The sequence below is a fragment of the Nyctibius grandis genome, chromosome 14, assembly GCF_013368605.1.
Source record: "Nyctibius grandis isolate bNycGra1 chromosome 14, bNycGra1.pri, whole genome shotgun sequence".
Lineage (NCBI taxonomy): Eukaryota > Metazoa > Chordata > Aves > Nyctibiiformes > Nyctibiidae > Nyctibius > Nyctibius grandis.
The window spans coordinates 13,742,788-13,766,468 of record NC_090671.1 but is presented as its reverse complement, the minus strand read 5'-3'; the positions used below and the strand labels follow the sequence as shown (position 1 = coordinate 13,766,468).

The window sequence follows — 23,681 nt, the reverse complement described above, 5'->3', positions numbered from 1 at the left end:
CGGCGCGGCGGGAGGGCGACCGGAGGCCTTCGCGGGGCTGTGCGGGCCTGCCGGGGAGGAGGCAGAGCCCCCCTCGGGGGGGGTGTCGGCGCGGAAGGCGGGGGCGCTGCCGGCAGCCCGGCCGTGAGGGGCCGGCGCGCGGAGCGTGAGGGGCAGCGCGGGCGGCGGGGCCGAGGGCGGGAGCCGGCCCGGAGGGGTGAGGCGGCCCGCGGAGGGGAGGGCGAGGGGCCGGGCCGAGGAGGGGCAGCGCGGGCCGGCGGGGGCTGAGGCAAGCCGGCCGGCGGGCAGGGGAAGGCTGGCTCCCTGCGGCGGGCGCTCGCAGGTCAGGAGGCGGCTGCGCCGGTGGCTCCCTGCGTTCCTGGCTCTCGGCTGCTGGGCGCCCCACGCCATGTTCTCGGTGCTCTCCTATGGCAGGCTGGTGGCCCGGGCAGTCCTGGGCGGCCTCTCGCAGACGGACTCCCGTGACTACAGCTTGGTGACAGCCAGCTGTGGCTTTGGCAAAGATTTCCGCAAGGGCATCCTCAAGAAAGGCATGTGCTACGGGGATGACGCCTGCTTCGTGGCCCGGCACCGGTCGGCAGATGTGCTGGGTAAGTGCTGGCGGGGCCCTGCTCGGGGGTGCCGAGGTGGCTTTGGCGTCGGTGTGGTGCCCTCCCCTCCTTGAGCCGCACGTGGCGAAGCGGCTCAGTCTTCAGTTGCAGACAAAGGAGCCGGTTCTGCCTGTAATGTCAGCGTGAATTCTCTTTTTTTTTACCTTCAAAAGGAAGCCCTCGTGCTCTTTGCTGCAGCACGACACCCACCTCGCTCAGCCTGCCTTTGGGATGGGGTGGTGTGGGTGCCAGGCGTCTGTGCCCAGCCTTGGTGTTCCACCTGTAGGTGCCTGTAAGGCCTAGTGACTCCAAAATGCAAAGAGACAGCTCGTAGTGTGTTTCACTTTAAAACCTGACCAAGCCCCATATGTACGTGTTGCATTTCTACATAAAGGATCATTGAAACAGACGCTTCCTGGTTTTAGCGCGTGCTGTGTCCTTGTCAAGTGAAAGGCAAAGTGACATTGAGACTGGTTTCAAATGTCAAACTTCAGTTTCAGTATTTGTTCTATCCTGATTCCACTCTCCGGTTTGGATTCACATGTGAAATGAATCTTAAGGGTTCAAATTTTAGAAGTAGTGAATAATTACAGGTAATGAATGGAATCTTCAGCTTATGAGCGGCGTTGCTTTTGACAGTGCTTGACCTTTCTACTGTAGTCAAGGTTGAATTTGGCCGACACTCTGCAAAAGTTAGTTTTTGAGCAACTGACAGAAGTAAATTTTCACCAAAACTTTTGACATTTAAAAAAAAAAGCTTCCCCTGCCCCCCCCCCCCTTTTTTTTTCTATTATTTAAAACTGGTGGGATTGTGCTGCCGTGTCTCATGATGTGATGATGCTTCGTGATTCTTCACAGTTTGGTGCTGTCATTGTAGCTTGGTTGCCATTTAATATAGCTGAGACTTTTTTTGAGAAGCTCTAACTTGGTGCTAGGTAACAGTACTGCAGATTATTCTCAAGGGAGCTGTTACTCTAAGGGTGATGCTACAGCTTTGAAGGAGATGTGGAAAACTGGTGAATGCATTTTAGATACTCTGCATCTTTTCAGTTGTGCCTGTTCCAGAGAAACTTTTTTTCTATTAGAATTAGCTGTTGGACAGCCTTCCTTTAGCACGTGACTAGGGCTGGCTGCCTTTAAAGTTCATACTGGGCCAGTGCTGATAAATAACTGAGCAATCGGTATTTGCCCATAAGAGAAATGCAGAATTTGCTTTACTTAGGTGGACTCTTTGCATGGGGAAGCGGGTGGGTTTAGGCCCATTTGATGAGGTTTAGGGTTTTTTGGCCATATTTGGTAATTACCATATGTGGACCTACAGCTTGTCTTGTCTTCCTGCTGGAATCAACAGAGTTTCTAAGTTGGTCTTTGCATTAATTTTCATGGCAACTTGAAAACAAACAGAATTGTAACTCCACTTAAGGATCAAACAGCAAAGGAGGCTTAAGATCAGGATGTCTTAAGTACCAAAAAGAAAATAATTTAAATAGAAAAGCTGCTGTTGTGGTTTTTTTTTTCCACTGTAAAGCTATTTTCATGTTAGTTCTTTATTGCTTTTCTAATATACGTAACAAAAAACCAAGATCACTGTACGTTCTGCAAGCAGTAATGCTTGGGATGGGTTTTGATGCAATCTAACTTGATGCTTTTTCTTCATTTGTAGTTCTTAAGTTTACAGACAGAGTAGTTTTCTCCTTGTTTCTGCTACTACAACCATCTCTTTGCTCTCCCTGTCTCAACCAGCTCTTCAGCACTGCTGCAAAAAAGAGTTTCAGCACCAGCGTTTCCTGCCCACGATTCTTCTTACTCTTAGCACAAATCTGAGGTTCCACACCTATTTTTTAAAGAGCCTCATAAATCTTGTACTAACTCAATACCTGCCTAACTTTGCACCTCAGCAAACCTGGCTGAACTTTTGCTTTTCAAGCTTCATTTTTCAGTATTAGTTTAATGAAGAGGCTCATGCGGTTTTAGCCAAAGTGAACATTAGACACAGTAAGAGTGCTTTTAGAGAGCAGTACATTTCAAGTGTATCACTTAGATTTAGTCTGCCCTAGTAGTCATCAGTGACAAAGCCATGCCAGATGATTAATTTAAGATTCTTCCATGCCAGTCTTTTCTAGAACCAATATACGGGAAGCATGCCTGTGTGGGATGGGTATGGGTGTGGTGTAAGAGTGAAAGAGCTACTCCCAGTCATTTGGCATGAGTGCTTGGGGATTCATTTTCTTAAGCCAAACAAAAGTTGACTAGGCGGTGTGTTTATAGCTGATAGAAGAATGCTAAGCACTTCTTTTGTTATATGTATGCTGTATAGTCTTAAGGCTGAAAATTTAAGTGTCTTCTAGTCTGTGCTTTATCCTTTCGTAGTAAGATCAACAGAAAGCTAATGAAGATTCATGTTACTTCCAACCCTCCCATAGTTGTGGAAGGCTTGATAAGGCCTGTTGCTGGTGTACTTAAATTCTTGGAGTTTTTGTCTCTTATTTTTACTTCTGTCTGGTATTTACCTGTTTAAATTTGCAGGTTTTCTTCCCATCCTGAGCACAGGGAGAAACAAGAAACTCAAAACCGGCGTGTTTCCTTTGGGATCACTCTGAGAAGAGGAAATAGCTTTACTACTAATATTAATCTCTAGAGCTTTATGATTCAGGCCCATGTTTCCTTTTTGCTGCTGCTTGTACCATATTGTGCCTTTCTATATGTTCACTGTCAGTGTCTTGGTTGTCCAGATCCTCAGAATATTCAAGTATCTTCTTGAGTCTTGGTAGACATTCTGTACTTCTTCACATCTGAAGGCATGCCTTTAACTTCTGAGGACAGAAATACTGTTTTTTCAGAGCTGAAAAGCAAAACTCTTTGGAAAGTGACACCTTTTTTTTTTTTTCTAATTAGCATGTGAGTACAATTTTTAGTGCATAGGGAGCAAAACACAACTTAAAATGAACTTAAACACTTTATATAAACATTTCACTTATTTAACAAAACTAAACGTTGAAGCTGGCTTATAAATTTTGAGGTGTCTCATGCTGGTGATCATTTTTTCCATTGTTGGGAGCTGCCTTTTCTTGCTTATTCCTCCCTTATCAGACTCCTGATGTCTTTGCTCGTTTTTTTATGGATTTTTCCAAGCCGTTGCGTGACTCATTATTGAAACATTACAGCAACCAATGCGCATCCCGTGACAGCATCCCTTATACAATGTGTGCGCTGGGTAGAAGTTTGGGTGTAGCCAGTGTGACTTGACTAGTCTTCCAAACTATTTCTGTCCCCCAGCAGCAGTAGGAAAAAAACTGTCTGGCAGCAGGGTACTGTTTGTCCACTGCAAAGTTAAAATCTGACAGCTGTTCTATCTGCTGCAAATCTTGAGTTTTAATTTATTTTTTTTTTTTTAGGGGGGGTATTGTAGGGCAGCTACTTTAAACTGAAAGGAATTGCACTTTATTTGAAAATTAAGTTTGTCAGCAGCCTGCATAGGAGGTGTGCAGACCTCTGGAGTGCCGTAGCCCCTGGAATATTGTTAGTCTCACTGTCATCAAGAAAAGTAAACTCCAAAATGTAAAAGGATTTGTAGATGAAATGTCAAGGTTGTTCTGGCAGCTATAGAGGAGGAAGGGATTCTTACTTTGATGCCTGAAGGTCATATAAGACTACGTTAAGTGGTTTATTTGATACCATACCTATTAAAGAGATTCCTGCCTTATCGCAACTTACCGCACTAGAGGAGGCGAGTCTTCTGCTTACTTCAGAGTAGCCTTTCACCTACTTTATTGGGAGAACTCGGGACATCTTAAAGGGAGTAATCAGTGATGTGAAAAAAATGGTATATATGTCTTAGTTTGTGATAGACCAAATGAAATTTTCTTTTTAACATAGGAGCATAGGTATTGTCATTTGTAGAAAACCTACAGATTATTGGAAAACATCCCCGTTAACAATCATATTCACTGACGTTCTTGTCAGTGCAGCTAAGCCAAATGTCAGCAGAGCTGTTCTTAAGTAGCATTGAATGTAACTTCTTAGAAATGTGGTAGCTCTGTTTCTGAGAATGAAACTAAACTCAGGTTATTCTTCTTTACCACAGTTTCTGGAAGGGCATCGCACCCAACCTATTCGGATCAGAATTTGCAATTGAACACTTATTTTAACTATAAGTGCTGTTGATACTTGTTGATAGTGGACAATTTCCTATTCATGTGCAGATCTTAGCTTGAATGAAAAGCAGGTTCCATCAGAAAACACCGAAGGAAATTAGCAAAGCTGAACACAATACAGAAGGTGAGGCATTAATCATAGCTCTGTCGCAGGAAATGCTGCAGAAATCTCCCACTGCTTACTTTGGTTCACCCGTGCTATTAATATTGTGAGCCTGAGATGGTTCAGGCTCTAAGTAATTTCAATACAGCTTGGGTGGTGTCTGCCTACAGTACTTATCCCCATTCAGCGTTTAAGCACCAACTGCCAGTAGCAGTTCAGCTACGAAAATAAGGGTTGCTCAACACCTTGAGAGATTAAGTAGCTATAACTATGTAGGGAAGTTTTTATAGAACCTTCAGAGCTAAATAATAGTTTAGTATTCTCTTGTAACTCCCAAAATCCACTGAGCGATTTCTCAGGCTTAAATAAAATAGGTAAGAGATCCATCTGGTAAAAACCTGTTTCAGGAACAAGAGTGTATTGTAGCAGGGGGAGGAAAAAAAGAGATAAGGAACTGCTGCTTTTTCCTGGAAGTAGATGCACAATTTAATGTTTTCAGTTCCTTGTTTCTCCTTCAGTCTGTTCTTCAACATCAGCTCTCACTTTGCTTTTTGTTCCTCATTATCACTTAGCCAGTTATTCTTCCAGTACCTTTCTATTTCATGCAAGGGTAGTTTAAAGTCTACTCTAACTTTTAAAATGCACAGTGTGAATGAGTAACCTTTCCTTTTGTAACTAATTATCAGTCACACGCAATCTGCCTTTAGGGATTTGTATTTAACCAGGTTATTTCTTTGTCAAAACCTGGTGGGGAAGTACACGGCATTTGGCTGTAAGGTTGTGATCCCACACATGCTGCCAGTGAAGCTGCTATCAGTTAGTGCTGGCTTTGAGCCTGTGACTTGCTTTGGATGGAGAACCTATCTAGGTGTGTGATTTATCTCATTGCTGATAAAACAAGAAATCTTATCAGTTTTATCTCAATTCTGATATGTTGCCAAATATTAGGTGCTGTATTTCCAACTTGTATAGTGCAACAGATTGTACTTTTACCATTTTAGCCTTTCTTCTGTATTTGACACAAAATAAGTTGTCACAAATATATCCTTTTGTTGTTCTTTTATCAGTGATGCATTGCTAATTCAGGTAAGGCTCTCAATAAATTTAAAGTTCACTAGGATACATGGAATGTCTTACAGAGTTGATTGTGATTGTGCACAAAAGCTATTCCTGCTGGCACCCTTGTGCCTGCCTGGTGCTTCTGTGTGTGCTTATTCTTCTTAGCTGATGCAAGGTTTGAAAGCATCCATCTTTCAAGAGATTTTGGGGCCAGGGTGATACTTTTGGACTCTGACCATGGGCAGGTTAGTTTGCCAGCTAGCCAGAACTTCCACTCATAATGCTATTTATATTAAACAGGGTTTGATTAGTGTTGTGGTTTTGTTCTGAAGTTTAAGCCCGTTTAGCATTCGTTAGCTCTGAACTAGATAGAACATCTGGATTTGACTTAGAAAAGCAAGTAGTGGAAAGCACACGTCTCAGCACCGCCTGGCCGTGCCCTGGGCTTCTGCAGTTAACCTTGTGTTGGCACACAAAACAACTTCAGGTTTGCGTTTCAACTGGTATTTTATCCCAGGTGCTTTTAGCATTTTGAAATAAATTTTAACAAGTTTCACTGCCAGTCTCTTCCCTTGCTCAGTTTCAGTGCTGCAGCATCAGTCACTTCTGCTTTGTCTTGAAACTTCATTGCAACTGTCTCTGAGAGAGATCTTGATGCACTGAATCTGTAAGAAGTTAGAGCCAGTTTTTGGACTGACACATGCAGCGAGTATTTAATCTGGCAGTAGTATTTGTGTATTTTCCAGCAGAAGGCAATGTCGTGGAGTGTTAACTCTCAACGATTCTGAAAGGGCTCCATAATATAGTTAAATACTTGAGAAGTATTTATTCTGTTGAAGTAATTTATTGTGAAATTTTCAATTGCTTTATTTACAGTGGTTGTTCATCTAGCCATAGGCATTTCATTATGTCACGTGGACGTTTGTGTAATTTCTGCATAGGCTTGAACTGGGAATATCCAAAGAAATATTCTTTCTATAAAATTTTCTGCTTTACTGAATAGCTTAGAAAAAAAGCAAGGCTTGTGTACAGTTCCATTTCAGCAATTCTTCTCAGCCATGCAGTTTATCTTAGATGTCCTGTGATTCCTATTTTTAAAATGATAATTTTAAGTTAAATGGTGGATACTGGAAGACGATATTTAATGTTTTATGGTGAAATGTAAGAAAATGAACACCTGACTGATCTTTTTCACTTGTTAAAACAATAGTTATTTTGAATATTTACAGAGTTTTTCTTTTGTCTTGGATGAAAACAAAGATAATATAAATGCATAGAGCTTGGCATTACTCCTTGGCGGTGATACTGCCACTAGCAGTACCTTTGAATTTTCCTTTGGTGACAGAGAGGAAAACATGCTGTTACATAGAAATCAGTCCATTTTCATGAGTTTTCAGTTATTGTTACTTCTGGAATTAGAAATATCTCGCAAATAGTTTTGTTCAGTGTTTGCTGTAAAATATCAAAAAGGTTTCTTAAACTTTATTCTCATTTCCATTTCACCTATTTCAGTAGTAGTTTGTTCCATCTGTTTTAAAACCACATATTCCTTTCCCATAGAACTGTTTAGTTTATGTTGAGAATGTAGAATGTAAAGATACTGGTTTTATTTTAAAACCATGCTAAAGGTAGGACAGAATGACTAAAGATCTTAGGGAATGTAAAAATCTTCTTTTAAGGCAAAGCCAGTCAAGGTGGATGTTTCCTAGGTGGCACTGTGTGGTGTAGGGCTTCTTGAATGTGCTTTGCCTACGTGCTGCCATTGATCACGATTCCTGGCTCTGTGCTGGAGCAGGAGGAAGCATTTGACCGCTCTGGCAGTGTCCATGAACCATGCTTTGGGAGCCAACAAGGTCATTAGCTTAATTTAAATGAACTGACCGATCATCTTTTAGAGATACAGTTTAAAAAAAAAAAGGGGGAAAAAGTCCAAACCTTTGCAAAAAAGCCCACGTTGTCCATTTTGGGCAAGGAGAAGAGATCAATGACAGTGGTGGTCCATGAGTTAGTGAGCTGATTTTTTAAGAAAAGACTGGACATGGCACTTAGTGCCATGGTCTAGTTGACATGGTGATGTCAGGGCAATGGTTGGACTCAATGATCCCAGAGGGCTCTTCCAACCTCATTGATTCTGTGATGGTGTCACGGAGGTGTTCCAGTGAAGGCGTACTTCTGGGCCTGCTCACGGATGCAATGGTCCCATTTGTTTCTGGGCCAGCGACGGAGGAGGAATGCACAACTGTCTCATTGATCCTTCACCAAACAATCTGTTCTCTCAAGTGTGGTACAAAGCTAAGTCAGAGGACCTACTTGCAGGCCATCTAGAGGGTGACTGTTTTGGAAGGCACTGGCAGAATCTAGTTAAAGCTGTTTATAGCTTGCAAAAGGCAGACAGGAAGGCAGACAGACAAAGCCATTTCATGGCTGAAGATAGAGTATGAAGTGTGCTGCCATGATTACAGATTCAAATTTCCTGCTTGGAGTAAGAAGTGAGCAAAGAAAATCAGGTGGCATACTCTTATTTTTGCTTTAAAAATTGAAACCATATCAGGTGCTTGCTCTGATGGCTTTCATGTACTGCATACTAATGCTGTAGTGCTGCTATTTAAATATTTCCCAAGAAGGCTGATGTAGAAATGGTTAACTGATCGCCTGAGGGAACTCCGTAACTTCTGATAAGTTTGTTTTGTAACCACCTTAGGAGCCAAAAGCATTGGACAGTACTTGTCAAATATCCCCTTTTCATGGCATTAATTCTGTTGTCAGTGAAGCAATGCTGTGTTCAGCTAGCAAAAGTACATCTGGCTTGTGTTCATCTTCAAGGGAAAAAGCTGCTCATCTGCTAACTTCATGTGAAGGAAGCATCATCCTGCCAACTGAAGCTTAGTTTCTATTTCAAGTTCTAGATCTAGAACTTCTTCTTAGTAATTTCTTATTCTATACTTGTCTACATGGCAGCAGAAAGCAAAAGGTTAATCCAGTATTAACCTGAAGTTGTGGGACCTGTAAAGAGAGGGTTAGTTTGTGCTTGAGAAACCCAAAAAGGCATTGCCAAGGGTGCCAGGGTTGCTTTTGCATGAGCTTCTTCCCAGGGTCTGGTCTGAAGAGGTGAATACAGGCACGTGCCTTCCTGTGGCGTTCTTCTAAGCAAGCAAACGGACAAAGCAGGTGTCTAAAAGGTTGTGCACTATTTTTGGGAGAAATCTGATTAATGGTGATAGGCTGTTCAGAATCTGGCTATAACCTCCTGTCAGATTATAGTTCATGCCAAGGTCGGCTCTAAACCTTCCGTCTCAGTTTCAGACGGTGTCTGATGTGAAGGGCATTTGTAGATGAGACCAACTTAGTTTTACCTTCTCAGTCAAATTTTCGTGCTTTTGCTAATAGTGTCATTTTTTTCTGAGGAGGCTGTTCTTCAGCGTAATCTGAGCTCTGAAATTGCCTATTCATCTTTTTATCATGAACATACTATTTTAGCTTTATTATGTTATGGAAATCTGTGCTTGAAATGGTTAGTTCCTTACATGCTGAGGATCAAAAAGATTTTTTGGAAAAATTTCCAAGTAGAAATACTTTTCTCTCTTAAATAATACCTTCAGACAGTATTTTAATTTTATCATTAAAGCCAGTTGAGGAAGTTCAAAATACTGCAGCCAAATGGGCACCAGAATATTGTATCTGTTGCTTCTCTCCCTCTGACCACCCCTGTTTTCTGTGTGCATCTTCACTGTTTGCCTCTGTGCTTGCTCAGAAGCTTCCGAAGCTTGGGCAGAATTGGTCTAATTTTCTGATATCTGGGTTGTTTTAAATAACTGAATGAAAATTGACTGGCTCATAATCAGTTTTCATTCTCTTGCTTGGCTGAAGCTGTAAGCAACAAACTGTCCTTGCATGGGTAGGTCCCAACGTTGAGTTGGTTACATGATTTTTTGAACACACTTTTGAAATGGAAGTTTAGTTTCTACAGAAATTGATATTACCAAATAGGAAGCATTATCCTTTGTATGAGCAAGTAGCTTGAGAAAAAACTTTGGGCCACTGAATAGTGAGGAAGAGTTTATTTATCATTTCTGTCCTGTTTAAAATCTTAACAACTTTCATGTTTAAAACCAATAGAAACTCTGCTTTCATTTTAATGGGCTAATCAAAGGTTAATGTGCTTGAATCCCCCTGCTTCCCCCTAAATTCCCCATTAGATTCTCCATTAGTTGTTCTCTAGCAAGGTCAGAGTTCTCAGCAGTGGGCTTTTACCTTCTCTTCAGCAATTCAGAGGATATTTAGAGATTTGTCTAGGAGCTGATGTCAGAAGTTACCTTAAAAATGCTCAAGAGATTTTTTTTCTTAATCAAAAATGTTTTTAAAGCAGGTGCTATGTCTGACTTTTTAGTTACTAAACATCATAAGTGATGTCAAAAATTAGAAACCTTGTTTTAGAAACCGTTTCTGTTCATATAACTCTCGTTTTCTGTTTTCTTCTAGGGGTAGCAGATGGTGTAGGTGGCTGGAGAGACTATGGGGTTGACCCTTCTCAGTTCTCAGGGACTCTAATGCGAACATGTGAACGTTTAGTAAAAGAAGGACGGTTTGTACCAAGTAATCCTGTTGGGATTCTCACCACAGGTTATTGTGAGCTGCTGCAGAACAAAGTACCTTTGCTTGGTAAGAGAGCAAAAATACATAAATTGGATCTGTGTTGTATGGTATCTAGACATATACTTGGTCAAGGTTACTTAAATCTGTTGTCAGCTTCTACAACAAGTTTGCAGGCAGTTATCTTCTCTTAATTAACTAAAAAATGTAGAAATGTAGTTGTCTTGGTAGCATCCTTTTTTTCTCTTGTATGTTTGAAAACTGTATTGATTCATTCAGTAATGCAGGGAATGTTTGTGTGTGAGTGTATATGTGTGTCTGTATATATTTATATATATATATATAAAAAAAGAAAAATAAAAGGCAAACTGCCCTTGTGTGTGAAGGGTGGTAATTTGCCACTGCTTGCAGAGAGTTTGCCAAAGGAATTCTGCAGTAGAACACGCTATGGCATGTGCCCACATTTTCCCTGTTACGTATGTATAAATAACTGTTCTCTGTTGAAAACTCTTTAATGGTTGGTTGTGGCTTTTTGCTTAAGCTATGCAAGCAAAAATACTTTCTGACGATAATTGGATGCAGTTCTGCTCATTCCTTGCCTTACTGCTCCTGTTGCCTTTTATGTGCAGTGAACTTAAACCTAATTGGTTGACTTAAGTAGTTTATATCATACAATTGCTGGTACCGTATATTATTTTTATAATTCATCGAGGGGGATAATTACAGATTTTTTTAAAAGCAAACTAAAGTAGATGCTTAGCATATTCTGTGTCAAACTTGATTTTAGACAGGGCATCCAGCTGCTTTGGGCATGGTGAGCAGATAGAGAGGCAATATTTGGCCTCAGCTGACAAAACAGAATACTTTCCTAAAGGGCATGTGACCTCTTATGCACCAAGAAAGTGTTACCCTGCGTGATATGCATGCTTCTCACCTGACCTTAAACTTCTGTGCCAGAAGAGTGCTGTGCAAGCTATATTTAACGAGTCTGCTGAGCTTCGGAACAGATGTTCGCGCATTATATGCCTAAAGAATAGGTTCGAAGCTCAGAAGTGACCTTAAGTATCAGTAAAATAGCAGTGGTCAGTAATTACATTAGGGTTTTGTGTGTTTAATAGTGCTTGTTTGAGCAAAGCAGACGTAGCTGTAAGTGATCGACAAAGTGGGCCACTGGTGAGAGCTCTCACCGCGGCTTTGTAGAGGGAGGCAGCCCTGCTTGGCTTGACCTTTCCGATTCTGAACAGCAGCATACGCTGAGTCACAAGATCTGCATTCCACACATGGCCTCCTAGTTACACTCTGCTAATAGAGTTAGAATTTGAAACTAATGATCCTTAGTGTTTCTCCTTTAACCGAGAACAATATTTTTAGAAGTAGAAATAAAACCCCGGAATTGTCACAGCCACGAGTATTTAGAGTTTATTTAAAATAAAGTTGAGAGAGGACTTCATTACGGAGGATTCATTAGGCACTAGCTTTGCCTTGCTGTTGTGCTTTGATACTTAGTTCATCAGAATTGAATCTAGGAAATATTTTTAAATTGAAGTGAGAGAAAACTGTGCCATTTATTAAACACTATTACTGTATTGCAGAACAATCTTGGATGCTGTCATATATAAAATCTTAGGAAAAATTAAGATATTGCTTTGACTTATCATTCTGTAAGAGTGGAGAAGGTCCTGTATACTCACTAGAGAACAAATTAAGTGCAAGTGTATTGCAGGGAACTCCCTGTCTTAGCAAGGGAAACATCTGGAGTAGGTAATGCCTAGAGCCAGCTGGACTTCTGCACTAGCGAGCCTGATTTAAGCTTAGCTCGTTGCAAGCTTGTGGTCTGTCCAACATGTAGCTGTGCTTGGAAACTCCTCCTGGAAGGAGGTTAGGATAGAAGATGACGACTATTCACCAGCTGAGAGGCAGAATCAAGGAGAAATGCTTTAGCTGTGTTTCACCCTCTTCTGGAATGAAGGATCTTGTGGTGGATGTGCTATCCTGTTTGCAGAAATTAAGTGATTGCTGTCTGTGGATGGGTGTCTTTGCACTACAGTTAATTTTGTGGCTTGCAACCAAGCACAGTTGGTGGCTGCTTCCCAGTGAATGAATGAAGAATTCCTCAGTGCCCTCAAGCATGGCTGGGATAATTCTGAGCACGGTTGACAAGTAGATATGTTTCTGTTGTGTCTTACTTTAATCTGGAATAGTATTTGTCTCTGGAACATATTTTCTTTAAACTTGTGGAGTTAGTATCCTGAAGACGTGACAGGATTATTATCTTAGACATGAAGATAGCTCTGCAGAGCCATATATGAAGAAAAGCATGTTAATGTTCTGACAAGACTAATGGAATAATACCTAAGAACTGCTTGCAATTAAGTATTTACATTTATTTGGCTACAGCTGATGAGTGAGAATGTGTGGACAAGCACTAGCATTGTACGGATGCTACTAGAATTCTATTATCCCAATGATTTTGGAATTTCAGTATTTTATGTGACTTGTGTAAATCCAGTCCTATAGCAGAATGTGCTGACGTATGTTGGGATGGAAAACTCTAAATAAAGTGGAACAAAACAGGTATTTGTCAGCATAATGTGTTTACCAAAATCAAAGCAGGAAGAGTAAGTTCTATGCAAAAATCATAGTTTGTGTTGCAAAGATTTCTAGCCTTTTACTATTTTTAGTGTGGATTAATTTTGGCATTACTGGGTATTTCCATTTCTCCTGATTTGTAAGCTTTGATAAATACTTGAATAATTGGCCTATGAATCAAATCAGTGTAAGAGTAAGCAATTTCTGTGAGGCTAACTCCAGTTGCCATATTCTGTTTGCTTCCAGGAAGCAGCACAGCCTGTATAGTCGTTCTGGACAGAACAAGTCACCGTTTACATACAGCCAACTTGGGAGACTCTGGATTTTTGGTAGTCAGAGGAGGAGAAGTGGTACATCGATCTGATGAGCAGCAGCATTACTTCAACACTCCGTTCCAACTGTCGATAGCTCCGCCAGAAGCAGAAGGAGTTGTCTTAAGTGACAGGTAAAGGATCTTAAATTTTTAATCTGTGTATGCGATCAACTCCCCCAAGGCTGCAGCTTTGCTGCTACAGTGCAGCATCACGTGGGGGATTTCACTGTATCCACTCAAAGGGTCTCTTACCAGCCCCCCATTTTTAAAGTAACACAAACATTTCTCACCTTGTACTTAACAAATTTTGTGCGCTGTTGCACAGTCTGAATTTATTGGGCTAATGATTATTCATTCATGCTGGCATATTCCCATAGTCTGTGGGGTGCACTAGGCATGTTCTGATCCATAGAAAGACGTTACTCAATGTAGTAAGACTGTGGCTGGTGTGTGCGCTGGTCACCCTGCATCAGTGGCTTGTCTTATCAGTGGCTTTCGTTCCCAGTCCCTGTTTGTACTCTCTTGAGACTGGTTTGGAGCAGGCTAATTTAGATATCTTGGCAGTGAGGTAGCCAGTACTTGAAGAACAGAGCAGAGGGACATGTGACTGTAACTTGTGTTTCCCAGTAGCTGTGTTTCCCGCAGCATATTGTATTTGACCAAAACGAGCAAAAAAACTGTTTGGCGGAACACCAAGCTGGGAGATGAGAGTATTAGGAAAGGACAATCTGTTCACAGAAATGAGTCGTTTCAAAGGCAGACTTGTGTCTTCCCCTAATAATGTCAGGCTGATCCATCCTGTGACTTTGTGAAGTCTCACCAGTAAAATAAAATAAAATAAAAATTTAAAAAATGAGCTTTCAAATATGGATTAAAATACAGCTCTCAAATCCATGGTTATAGATTCATTAAAGTATCCCTCTTCTGAATGCAGGAAGATGATAAGGGAATGCAATAGGCACCTTAAGTTTTTGATGTAAGGTTTTAAATACCAAAAGTGATGCAGTAAGGGTTATAACTTTTAAGGTCAAAATAGCTCTTTTTGAAAATGTTGGTTCAGTTGTTGAAACTCCTGACCATTCTTGCATGTGGTTTTATTACTTCATCACAAGACTGCAGAGAGGCAGCTAGGGTAGAACTCTGAAATAAGAACCTTAAATAATCGAACCTCTTTATTAGACTAAAATTAAATGATTGTTTGAAATTCCAGCACTATAAAAATCCTAATTTTTCTGAGATTCTGTGTCATCCATGGGAAGACAAAACCCAAGAAGCACAAGGATTAATTGATACTGTCCAGTGGAAGTCAGGAAAGCAATCTGAGTCATCACTTAATAAGAAAAGCAGAAGATAAATGAGCTCCCACACTTCAGTTCTGAATCATGATTATAGCTTTCTGGCTAGTTTCTGCACTGTTCTTGACATTAATTAGTACTCATGTCTGTTGTCTAAATGCTTCTTGAGTACTTTTTTTTTAATTGGTTGTCCCAGTTAAACGTTAAATTTAGCTATATATGGGCATAGGCAGGCAGTCTTAACTTCATTAACCTTCCTGAAGCTGCACATCAGTCGAGCAGAGCAGCTCTTGTGCTGTTTGGCATAGCCAAATGGCATGGGATGCAGCAGCATCTCCCTTTTAAAGACCCCTGAAGAATCTTTAGAAATTAAGTGTATGTCGTTAGGCTGCTTCTGAGAGTCAGATTTTGCAGCAATACAGATATTTTCTCCTCTTGGTATTGTGTAATATATTAGACATAAGTAGACCGACTGGCTCTGGTCTCCTGGTAGTGATTTCCAGACATGTTTCCTATTCCATTGCATTAGAAAGTGATTCAGAATCCTTAAGTGTTTTGGCCGTTGCTGTTCTGAGTTGTCCTTTCAAGTCCAGCTCTCTTACATATTTAAGATGAGTGAGAAGGACGCCCTGAGCTGCCATTCTACTTAATGGTTTCCATGGCGATACACTTGTGAAGCGGATTAGCTTGCAGGATTGTTCATCTGGGAATTTTAAATGCAAATCCTTTGTGTAATAGCTGGAACATTACCTGTTTGCAAGCACAGTTCTTCTGTTGTAGCTTTCCTGACAAGCTACCCTGGTGCAAAAGCTCCACAGTTAGTGATTATTTATTTATTTTGCAGAAAAACACATAACAGTAGTGAATTACAAAAGCTCTTGATGTGCTGGTTTGACCTTGCTTGGTGCCTTAGTGAAAGCTGGAGTCCTTTAACACACCTGTCATCTTCACAGCCCTGATGCTGCTGATAGTACATCTTTTGATGTCCAACTTGGAGACATCATTTTGACTGCAACAGACGGACTGTTTGACAACATGCCTGACTACATGATTCTGCAGGAGTTAAAAAAGCTGAAGGTGAGTGTGTGTATTCTGAATCTCTCGCATCTCTTGCACTCCTTATCCCTCAGAGTTACTGCTGTTACTTTTCATTCATGTAACTTCGGTATTTTATGTAGAAGACCCACCACAAAGTGCTGTCGTTCAGAGACTTTTCAGTTAATACCACAAGTGAGCAGCAGAAAGGGACGCTGACGCCAAAGCGCTGTCTTGGGTCTGCACCCAGGCTGAATCCAGAAGCAGCAGCTTGGGCATAAATTTCCCCAGTAGCAGCTGGTGCCGTGTCACTGGTTATGGAAGGGAGAGGGGGAGATGTCCAGTAGCAGGCACTGCCCTGGGCCAGCTGCTCATGCACTATATTTTATCTGCACTTGCAGGTTGTAGATTATATACATGAAAATGCAGCATTCTCTTACGGCTTGTTTGAGGGGGTGAGCTGTATACTTAAAAATAATTTGAAGCTTTTCTGAAGACTTATAAAACAGTAATTTGAAAGCAGTATGGGTTGTCTGAATTGTGGTTTGTGTGTGCTTGACAATCTTTAATGTTCTGCAAAAAAATATCCTGGCAACTCTTCCAGGTGAGTGACCACAGCTGTTCTTTTTAAATAGTAAAAATACATTAAAATATTTTAATTTGGATGAGAACATTTAGCTTAAGGCTATTTACTTACAGAAAGGAAAGTGTACTTAGGAGGTATCAATATGTATAACCTCCCTGAGGAAACTATTTTGATGTTATGAAATGCAAATGAGGTTAACATGTAGAATTATAATGCGGTTTTAAAAAAATTTTGCCTGCTCTTATCCTGCAGCTACATAACTGAGAGGTGGTGTCAGACAGGTCCTTACAGACAAGGTGTCTGCGAGGCCTCTGTCTGCACATCGACTGACTCGTGTGTTTCCCCCTCCCCGCAGTCCCCACTGTCACTTTCCCCTCAGGTCTGACATTGACCAGGTGGCCAAGAAGGCCAATGGCATCCTGGCCTCTATTAGGAATAGTGTGGCCAGCCGGTCTGGGGAAGGGATAGTCCCTCTGAGCTCGGCACTGGTGAGGCCGCACCTTGAATCCTGTGTCCAGTTCTGAGCCCTGCACTTCAAGAGAGATGTTGAGGTGTTGGAGCGAGTCCAGAGGAGGGCGACCAAGCTGGGGAAGGGTCTGGAGGGTCTGACCTATGAGGAACGGCTGAGGGAGCTGGGGGTGTTTAGCCTGGAGAAGAGGAGGCTCAGAGGTGACCTTAGTGCAGTCTACAACTACCTGAAGGGAGGTTGTAGCGCAGTGGGAGTCGGCCTCTTCTCCCAGGCAACCAGCGCTAGGACAAGAGGACACAGCCTCAAGCTTGGCCAGGGGAGGTTCAGGTTGGACATTAGGAAGCATTTCTTCTCAGCAAGGGTCATTAGCCATTGGAAGGGGCTGCCCAGGGAGGTGGTGGAGTCACCATCTCTGGAGGGGTTTAAGAAAAGCCTGGCCATGGCACTTAGTGCCCTGGTCTAGTTGCCATGGTGGTGTCAGGGCAATGGTTGGACTCGATGATCCCAGAGGGCTCTTCCAACCTCATTGATTCTGGGATTCTGTGATGCTGTAGCCAGCCCATACCTCTGTGGGCTGCACTCCCATCGCAGAGGTGAGGTTAGCCTGGGGACACTGGAGATGGAATTTCCTTTGTGGAAGAAAGTTGAGCTCCACCTTTTGGCATGTTCAGGAAAGGCACTGAGGTTCCCTGGGAGGTTCAGCAAAGAGTTAATCATGGAAATACTTGCTAATTCCCCAAACTGCAGGGAGGACTCTTGAAATGACGAGGCATTTTACAATAGTTGCAGACAGAAGGAGTGGTGGTTGTCGTCTCATGTTGGCTTGAGTAAGAAAAGTCTTGGAGTAAAGCAATAAATTTTTCTCATGTGGCTTGTAAAATGCCCCTTCTCCTCAGGGGTGCTCTGGTTGGTTTGGGTAAGAGGGTCAGAGAAGCAAGACTTCCCATTCAAGGTAAAACAGAATTACTTGTGCTTTGTGAGGGAAAGCTGGTTCTGTCAGTGTGAGCTGCTGGTGTAGCTATCAAACACCCCAGTTCCCTCGGGTGAGACTGTGCAGTCTGTTTTGAGTATTGGTTGTCTTAGTTTCTAGATTCTATAAATCCTCCAAAACCAAGTCTCGTAGCTGCTGGCAGGGAGTAGAGCTCTGGAGTTGAGGTGTGAAGCTTTTGCAGTTCTAACCCAAATGTATAAAGCCTAAAAGATGCTGAGGGTTCCCTTCGGAAGAGAAGGTGATAACTAGTGCCCTGATCTGTGAGAGAGAGATCTGGCACTCAGGGATCTATAAAACTGACCCACATCAGCGAATCCCCTTGGGTAGACTTTCTGGTAAGAAGAAACTTTTTTCCTTGTTAATTCAGAACTCCAACTACGAGAGCATACAGCAGACTGCAAGAAGCATCGCTGAGCAAGCTCACGAGCTGGCGTATGATCCCACTTACATGTCGCCGTTTGCACAGTTTGCGTGTGACAATGGATTGAATGTGAGAGGTAAGGGGTTTTTTCTCCTCCTCCCACTCCTGCTCTCTTTGAGAAATCTTAAGCAAAGTGAAGTTTTGTTCCAAAATGTGACGGGAGAACAGAGTGTGAAGCAACGTGGTTGGCAGTAGAGCGCCGACCTAGCGCCCTGGATTTGGCACGGACCCCAGCTCCTCACGCGGGTCATCCCAGGCCCCGGCTGGTCAGAAGCCTCCTGTGGGGAAGCAGCTGGAACGCGGAGAACGCAGCACATGGATGCTTTATTTTTCTTTTTTTTTTTTTTACCTAATATGTACACTTCTGCCTGACACAAGTTCTCCAGGCTCTTAGGGAAACTGCTGGACTTGTCTCTTGGATTTGGCTGTGGAGGTGGTGGGGTGTGGGGGTGATGTGTGGGGGTTTTTTTTTAAGGTCGTCTATTATTGATGCTTTTTAGGCAAGATTCTGCCCACTCTTTGGTGTTGGGTGTTTTTGGTTCAAACTTCTGACCCTTCTGCCATTGCTATCCCCATCCTGATCTCTGTTGGTTCTATTTCCTACGCTCTAGAAAGATACCAACACCTGGCAGAGTTCAGAGCCCTATCAAACACCTTTCTTTTTCTTTTAAATAAATAAATACAACTCTGCCAGTAAAGATGTTCCATTATCTCTACATCAAGAGGGCAGGATTTCCTGTAGACCCTCAGGCGTCTTTCTAAAGGTAGAGACAGTTGTTGTAAAGCTTGGGCTCTGTGTATCTCCAAAGCTCCCTCACTCAGTAATGAAACTGCAGATCTGGGTCCAAAGGACTGGTTTGGCTTCCGACAGAACAAACACCTCTGAGCTGGTTCTCCAGGATTTGAGTGCGTTGCTCTCGCCGTTGAGATTTGAGAAGTGACTATGAAAAATGTTAAGTAGCTTTTAGGAAGATCCGCAGTAATGTAGTGCTGGAGAAAATGCTGAAGAGATTTTGATGTACAGTAGAAACTCCTGAGGAGATACTGACTTTTTTTATGGCAGCTTGCTTGTAGCAAAGCGATGTCAGGGGCTTTGTATGTTTATTAAATAAATAAGTAGTCTGCTAGAAAACGGGCTTTCTGCTCTACCGGCTAACAACAATGTTCAGGGTTCTGTACTCTTTTTGTGATCTCACTGTGGCTTAAAAGGAGAGCGCTTTGTTGCTGTGTTGTGTCCTTGCTGCCCTCAGTTGCATGTTGGAAAGGAGGTGGAGGAAGCAGAGTTCTTGTGTCCACACAAACCAGCTTTTGAATATTTAAACTGTTTTTTCAAGAGCTTTCCGTGGGGGAATGTCACAGATCATAGATGACCCACTGTGGTTTGATTAAATAGTTTGATTTTTCTTGTATTACAGGGGGAAAACCAGACGACATCACCGTCCTTCTTTCTATCGTAGCCGAGTACACAGACTGATGTGTCCGGAGCGTCGGCTTCCGACGCGCTCGTGGTCCCCGAGCTCCTCGCTTCACACGCACGGTTTCCTGCTGGCAGGATTGCTCCTTCCTCCGCAGCTGATCTCGGCCGCCGGTCCTCCAGCTCGTCGCCTGGCTGGAGACACAACCGACGTCCTTGTGCAGAACCACTCTCGTAGTACACTGGTCTGTCTGCCAGCGAGAACTGAAGAAGCTCAAGGCTTGAAGCATGTCGTTCAGAGCTTAGTCGTTGTCCTTCAAGGGGGAGGATCGATCCCACGTCGTAACTGCGTTTGAAATGTGACTTGTCAAAGGAGTACAATTGGTATCATCTTTCAAACTAGATTCAATAGGTAAAACCTCTGCGAGAGGGCGTGTTACTCTTCACCAGAAGCGTTCACCAGTCATTCAAGGGTATGTTACAGAGCAGAGTTTCATAAGCATAGTCCTGTTAGTGATAGCTGAGGTCTCGTGTTTCCAAGCTCCAGTTTTCAGGAGGTTTCTAACTGCTGTAAACGTTCTGCTCTTGCCATACGTGCTGTCAGCCTTAGGAGCCTTTTCTAGTACAGAATTTCCAAAAAAAAAAAACATACTTAGTTCAAGTTACATGGATGCAAATGTGTTTTGTGATTTCAGGTGCTTAACTGTGATCTTAAAAGTTCTGCAGATCATTCGTCCGTCAGGGGCCCGGTGGTATCTGGATGGTTTGGGCTGTGGATAAATTTATTTTTTTTTTTAAAACAAAAAATTTAACTCTGACAAAGCCGCTCTGGCCAGAGCTGAGGTCCCTTCCGCGTTGTAACCCGCCTCGCCAGCGCGGGGGGATACGGCGGGAGGTTGCACAAAGAACATCCTCAGCTCGAAGGTCTTCGCTTTGGGTAGATAATTCTGTCGTTAAGGAAACTTTGTGTTCGTAATTGCCGTTCTCGGGGGTAGAACAGGATACGCTGCACCAGTTTAAGTCCAGTTGATCCTTATCTTTCTGACTCTCCCTCTTTGCTTACGCTGTGGCAGCAGCAGTAAGTAGGTAAATGGAAACTATTAATGAATAATCAGCAACGCTTACATTTCAGTACCTAAAGTTTAGGGGTTTCGGGATGAACCTTAATGATGTTTACAGTTCTCTAACAGCCACTTTGCAATATCACATTTCCTTTGGGATTACAATAGCTCACGTCTGTCCCCCCCCGTCCCAGCGAGCTTTCCTTTCTCTGTCCCGAGGTTCAAACAGAAAGCTGATAGCTGTAAAGATATATATATTTTTTGGTCAGTTTTTCATTAACTTTTTTGCTGGTAGAAAAGTCTGTAGAAATAAATTAAAGCCATGTTTTTATATATAAAAAGTCGGGTAATGTTGCTGTTGGGTGAGTGCAGTTAAACTTGGTCAGTAAGTAATCTTACCTGCTCTCAAGAGGAGATTTTTTACTACCTGGTTTATTGTATTAAAACTGTTTAAGTTTGAGGTTACCTCAACTTGTTTAAAGAATTTTTGTGGACTTGTACTGTATATTTGCGTAACTATGTCGAGCTTTTATTTAAGATCATTTAACATGTACCATGTACATGTCATTTTACTATATTTCAATGCATCATGCTTGTAACAGGCATTTCATTTATAATAAGTGATTAATTGGAAGCTCTTCGGTAATTTATCTGCTATTCCTAAATTGGCATAATGTTAGCTATCGATTTTAAATCACCTTGTAATTACTTGTCAGAATGCCTTAACTACCCTAACTTGACCAAAATATTAATTTGGTGAGGGTATGGGGAGGATTATCTTAATGAAGACAAATTAATTAGTTCTGCCATCCCTGGGACAGCGACTGGTGGGTACCTTTGCACAAATCGTTGGTCCTTGGTGTTTTTTTTTTTTCAAAGGCACGAGCTGTATCTGGCCGTCTCGTTAGAAGGAATGTATCAGGCCGCAGGTGAGGGCTTGGCTCCCGTGTTTGGGAGGGGTGTTGCTCTCTCAGATCTGGGGCTCTTTACATTTTATTCTTCAGTATTTACTATCACGCTTCTTGATTAGAGCAGATTTGATCAATTCTTCTTCCCCTTGAACTTCCCTTAAAACGAAGCCCCCGCAGCCTTGGACTGCGTTGCACTCTGTCCCCTCGCTCTCAGCACGCTCGTCCCCAGCCCTCGTTATTTTTCCCCCACTTTCTAGAACTCTACGTCCAGCGACGTCCGCGGATCGGGTCGATGAGGGTGGCGAAGGCGGTGCTGCCCGGTGGGTTAAAGCCACTCTGGGCCACGCAGCATCTTACAAAGCCATTTGCCTCATCGCAGCGTGATTATTTTTTTTTTTCTTTTAATAAAGAACAAATTTGGATTTTTATTTACAAATCATGAGTTTATCCCTCACCGGACACACCAAAGACCAGTAAAGCTTATAGCTTTTCCATCTGTTTATAAAGCAATACTGTATTATAAAGAATTGATATTTTTATCACATGCTTGATTGTTTTGGGGTTTGTTTTTGTTGTTTTGTTGTTTTTTTTTTTTAAGATGTGCACTCTAAACATATCAAACCTAATTTCTTCCTTATGAACTTAAGCTGTCTGCGCACAACAGATTTTTAGGAAAGGAAATGACAGGGCCCATTCTATCAAAATAATTTTAACCGATGCATGAAGCAGTAACACTTCCTAGGAGTTAGATTAGTGTGACTATTCACGAGAGGAACGTTCGAGAAGGGTGTTCTGTGCAGCGGCAGCGTGCGGGAGCGGAGCCCAGGCTGCCTTGGCCGCTGCGGGGTGGGGTGTGTTGTCAGGAGTGGGTGGTTGGGGAGCAGTGGTGTGAGGGAAGGGCTCGATGCCCCAGTAACCCCCCGGCAGGGTGGGAGCTGGGGTTCTGCAGCAGCACTGCTGGGTGTTTGGGTAAAATGGGGCGAAGATGTGGTGACTTGGAAAAACTCTGTGGTTCCTTGCTACTTTTACAGCTGTCTTTGGGAGACCTGTGATGCACAGGGCCCCTCTCAGTGTATTTGTGAAGAAGGTGTGGTTGAAAATATAACAAAACCCGCAGATTTTGGGACCAGACAGTTCTGGCTGAGTAAAGGAGAAGGGAGAGGCGAAGGGCTGGCAAAGCTGTGAAGGATGTTGTGGTGGAATCTCCATCGCTGGGTAAGGGCTGTCCTTTCTCCAGGGGAAAACCAGGCGGTGTGTGTTGGAAGTGCCTGTGCGGAGCAGGTTCTCCCAAAGATGGCTGAAATAATGAAGCAAATCTGAGTCTGTATCTAATGAGGATGCTTTGTTGTTGTTGTTAAAATGAGACTATCATCTATGCTTACCTAAGAGGCAATTATGTGAATTTCATGTCTGAGGTATAACTTATGCAGGAATAGTTCTGTAAATACATTTAAATGAATTGTAAAGATATTTAATAAATATAGTATTTATACTAAATTGTGGTTTTTAAAGTTGGCTGAAAAAACTCTGCTAATGCAGTGATGTCAGTGGCGGCGCAGAGACGTGCAGCCACCGGTGCGTGGGAGGCCGGGCTCTCCCTTAGGCCTTTGCAGGCTCCTCAAACCCGCGTTTGAAGGAAGAGGCAGGGCGAGGGAAGAGCAGAATGTGGGTCTGGAACACAAACGCCTCTGGAACTCGTGCTTTCAAACATCACTTTTATTTTTTAAACCCATTTCTATGATAATGGGGGGGTTCAGTTAAATGCGAGCTCTACAAAGTTTCTGTAAATAAGTACCCTGTAGCGATGGTGTTTGGCTGGGTTTATTTTTCCAGCACTCTTTAACTTTACAACAGCAGCTTAACGTGCCTGAAGTGATTGCACGGTTTGAATTGTCTCGTGAGAAGGTACTGGAGAGCTCAACACCCAAAGCCATGGACCTACCGCATCCCTAACGCACAAACCTCCACCCGGTCAGTCATGGCCTAAATCTATATTGCATCCTGACCGCAGCGGACAGGTGAGAACAACCCGGGGGGTGGTTAACGTGAACAGTGAACACACAGAGCAGGAACTAACAAAGCACTCCCTAACGAGTTGGG

The 23,681-nt window shown here is 42.6% G+C and overlaps 1 protein-coding gene across 1 annotated transcript; it reads left to right on the top strand.

Moving 5' to 3' along the window:
- Positions 1–204: 204 nt before the first annotated feature.
- On the top strand, positions 205–23,078 carry PPTC7 (protein phosphatase targeting COQ7). Its single transcript, XM_068412190.1, has 6 exons — positions 205–590; positions 10,386–10,565; positions 13,332–13,530; positions 15,647–15,770; positions 18,142–18,271; positions 19,611–23,078. Exons 1-6 carry the CDS (start codon positions 389–391, stop codon positions 19,667–19,669), a joined length of 894 nt encoding a protein of 297 aa, XP_068268291.1. The 5' UTR covers positions 205–388; the 3' UTR covers positions 19,670–23,078.
- Positions 23,079–23,681: the final 603 nt, after the last annotated feature.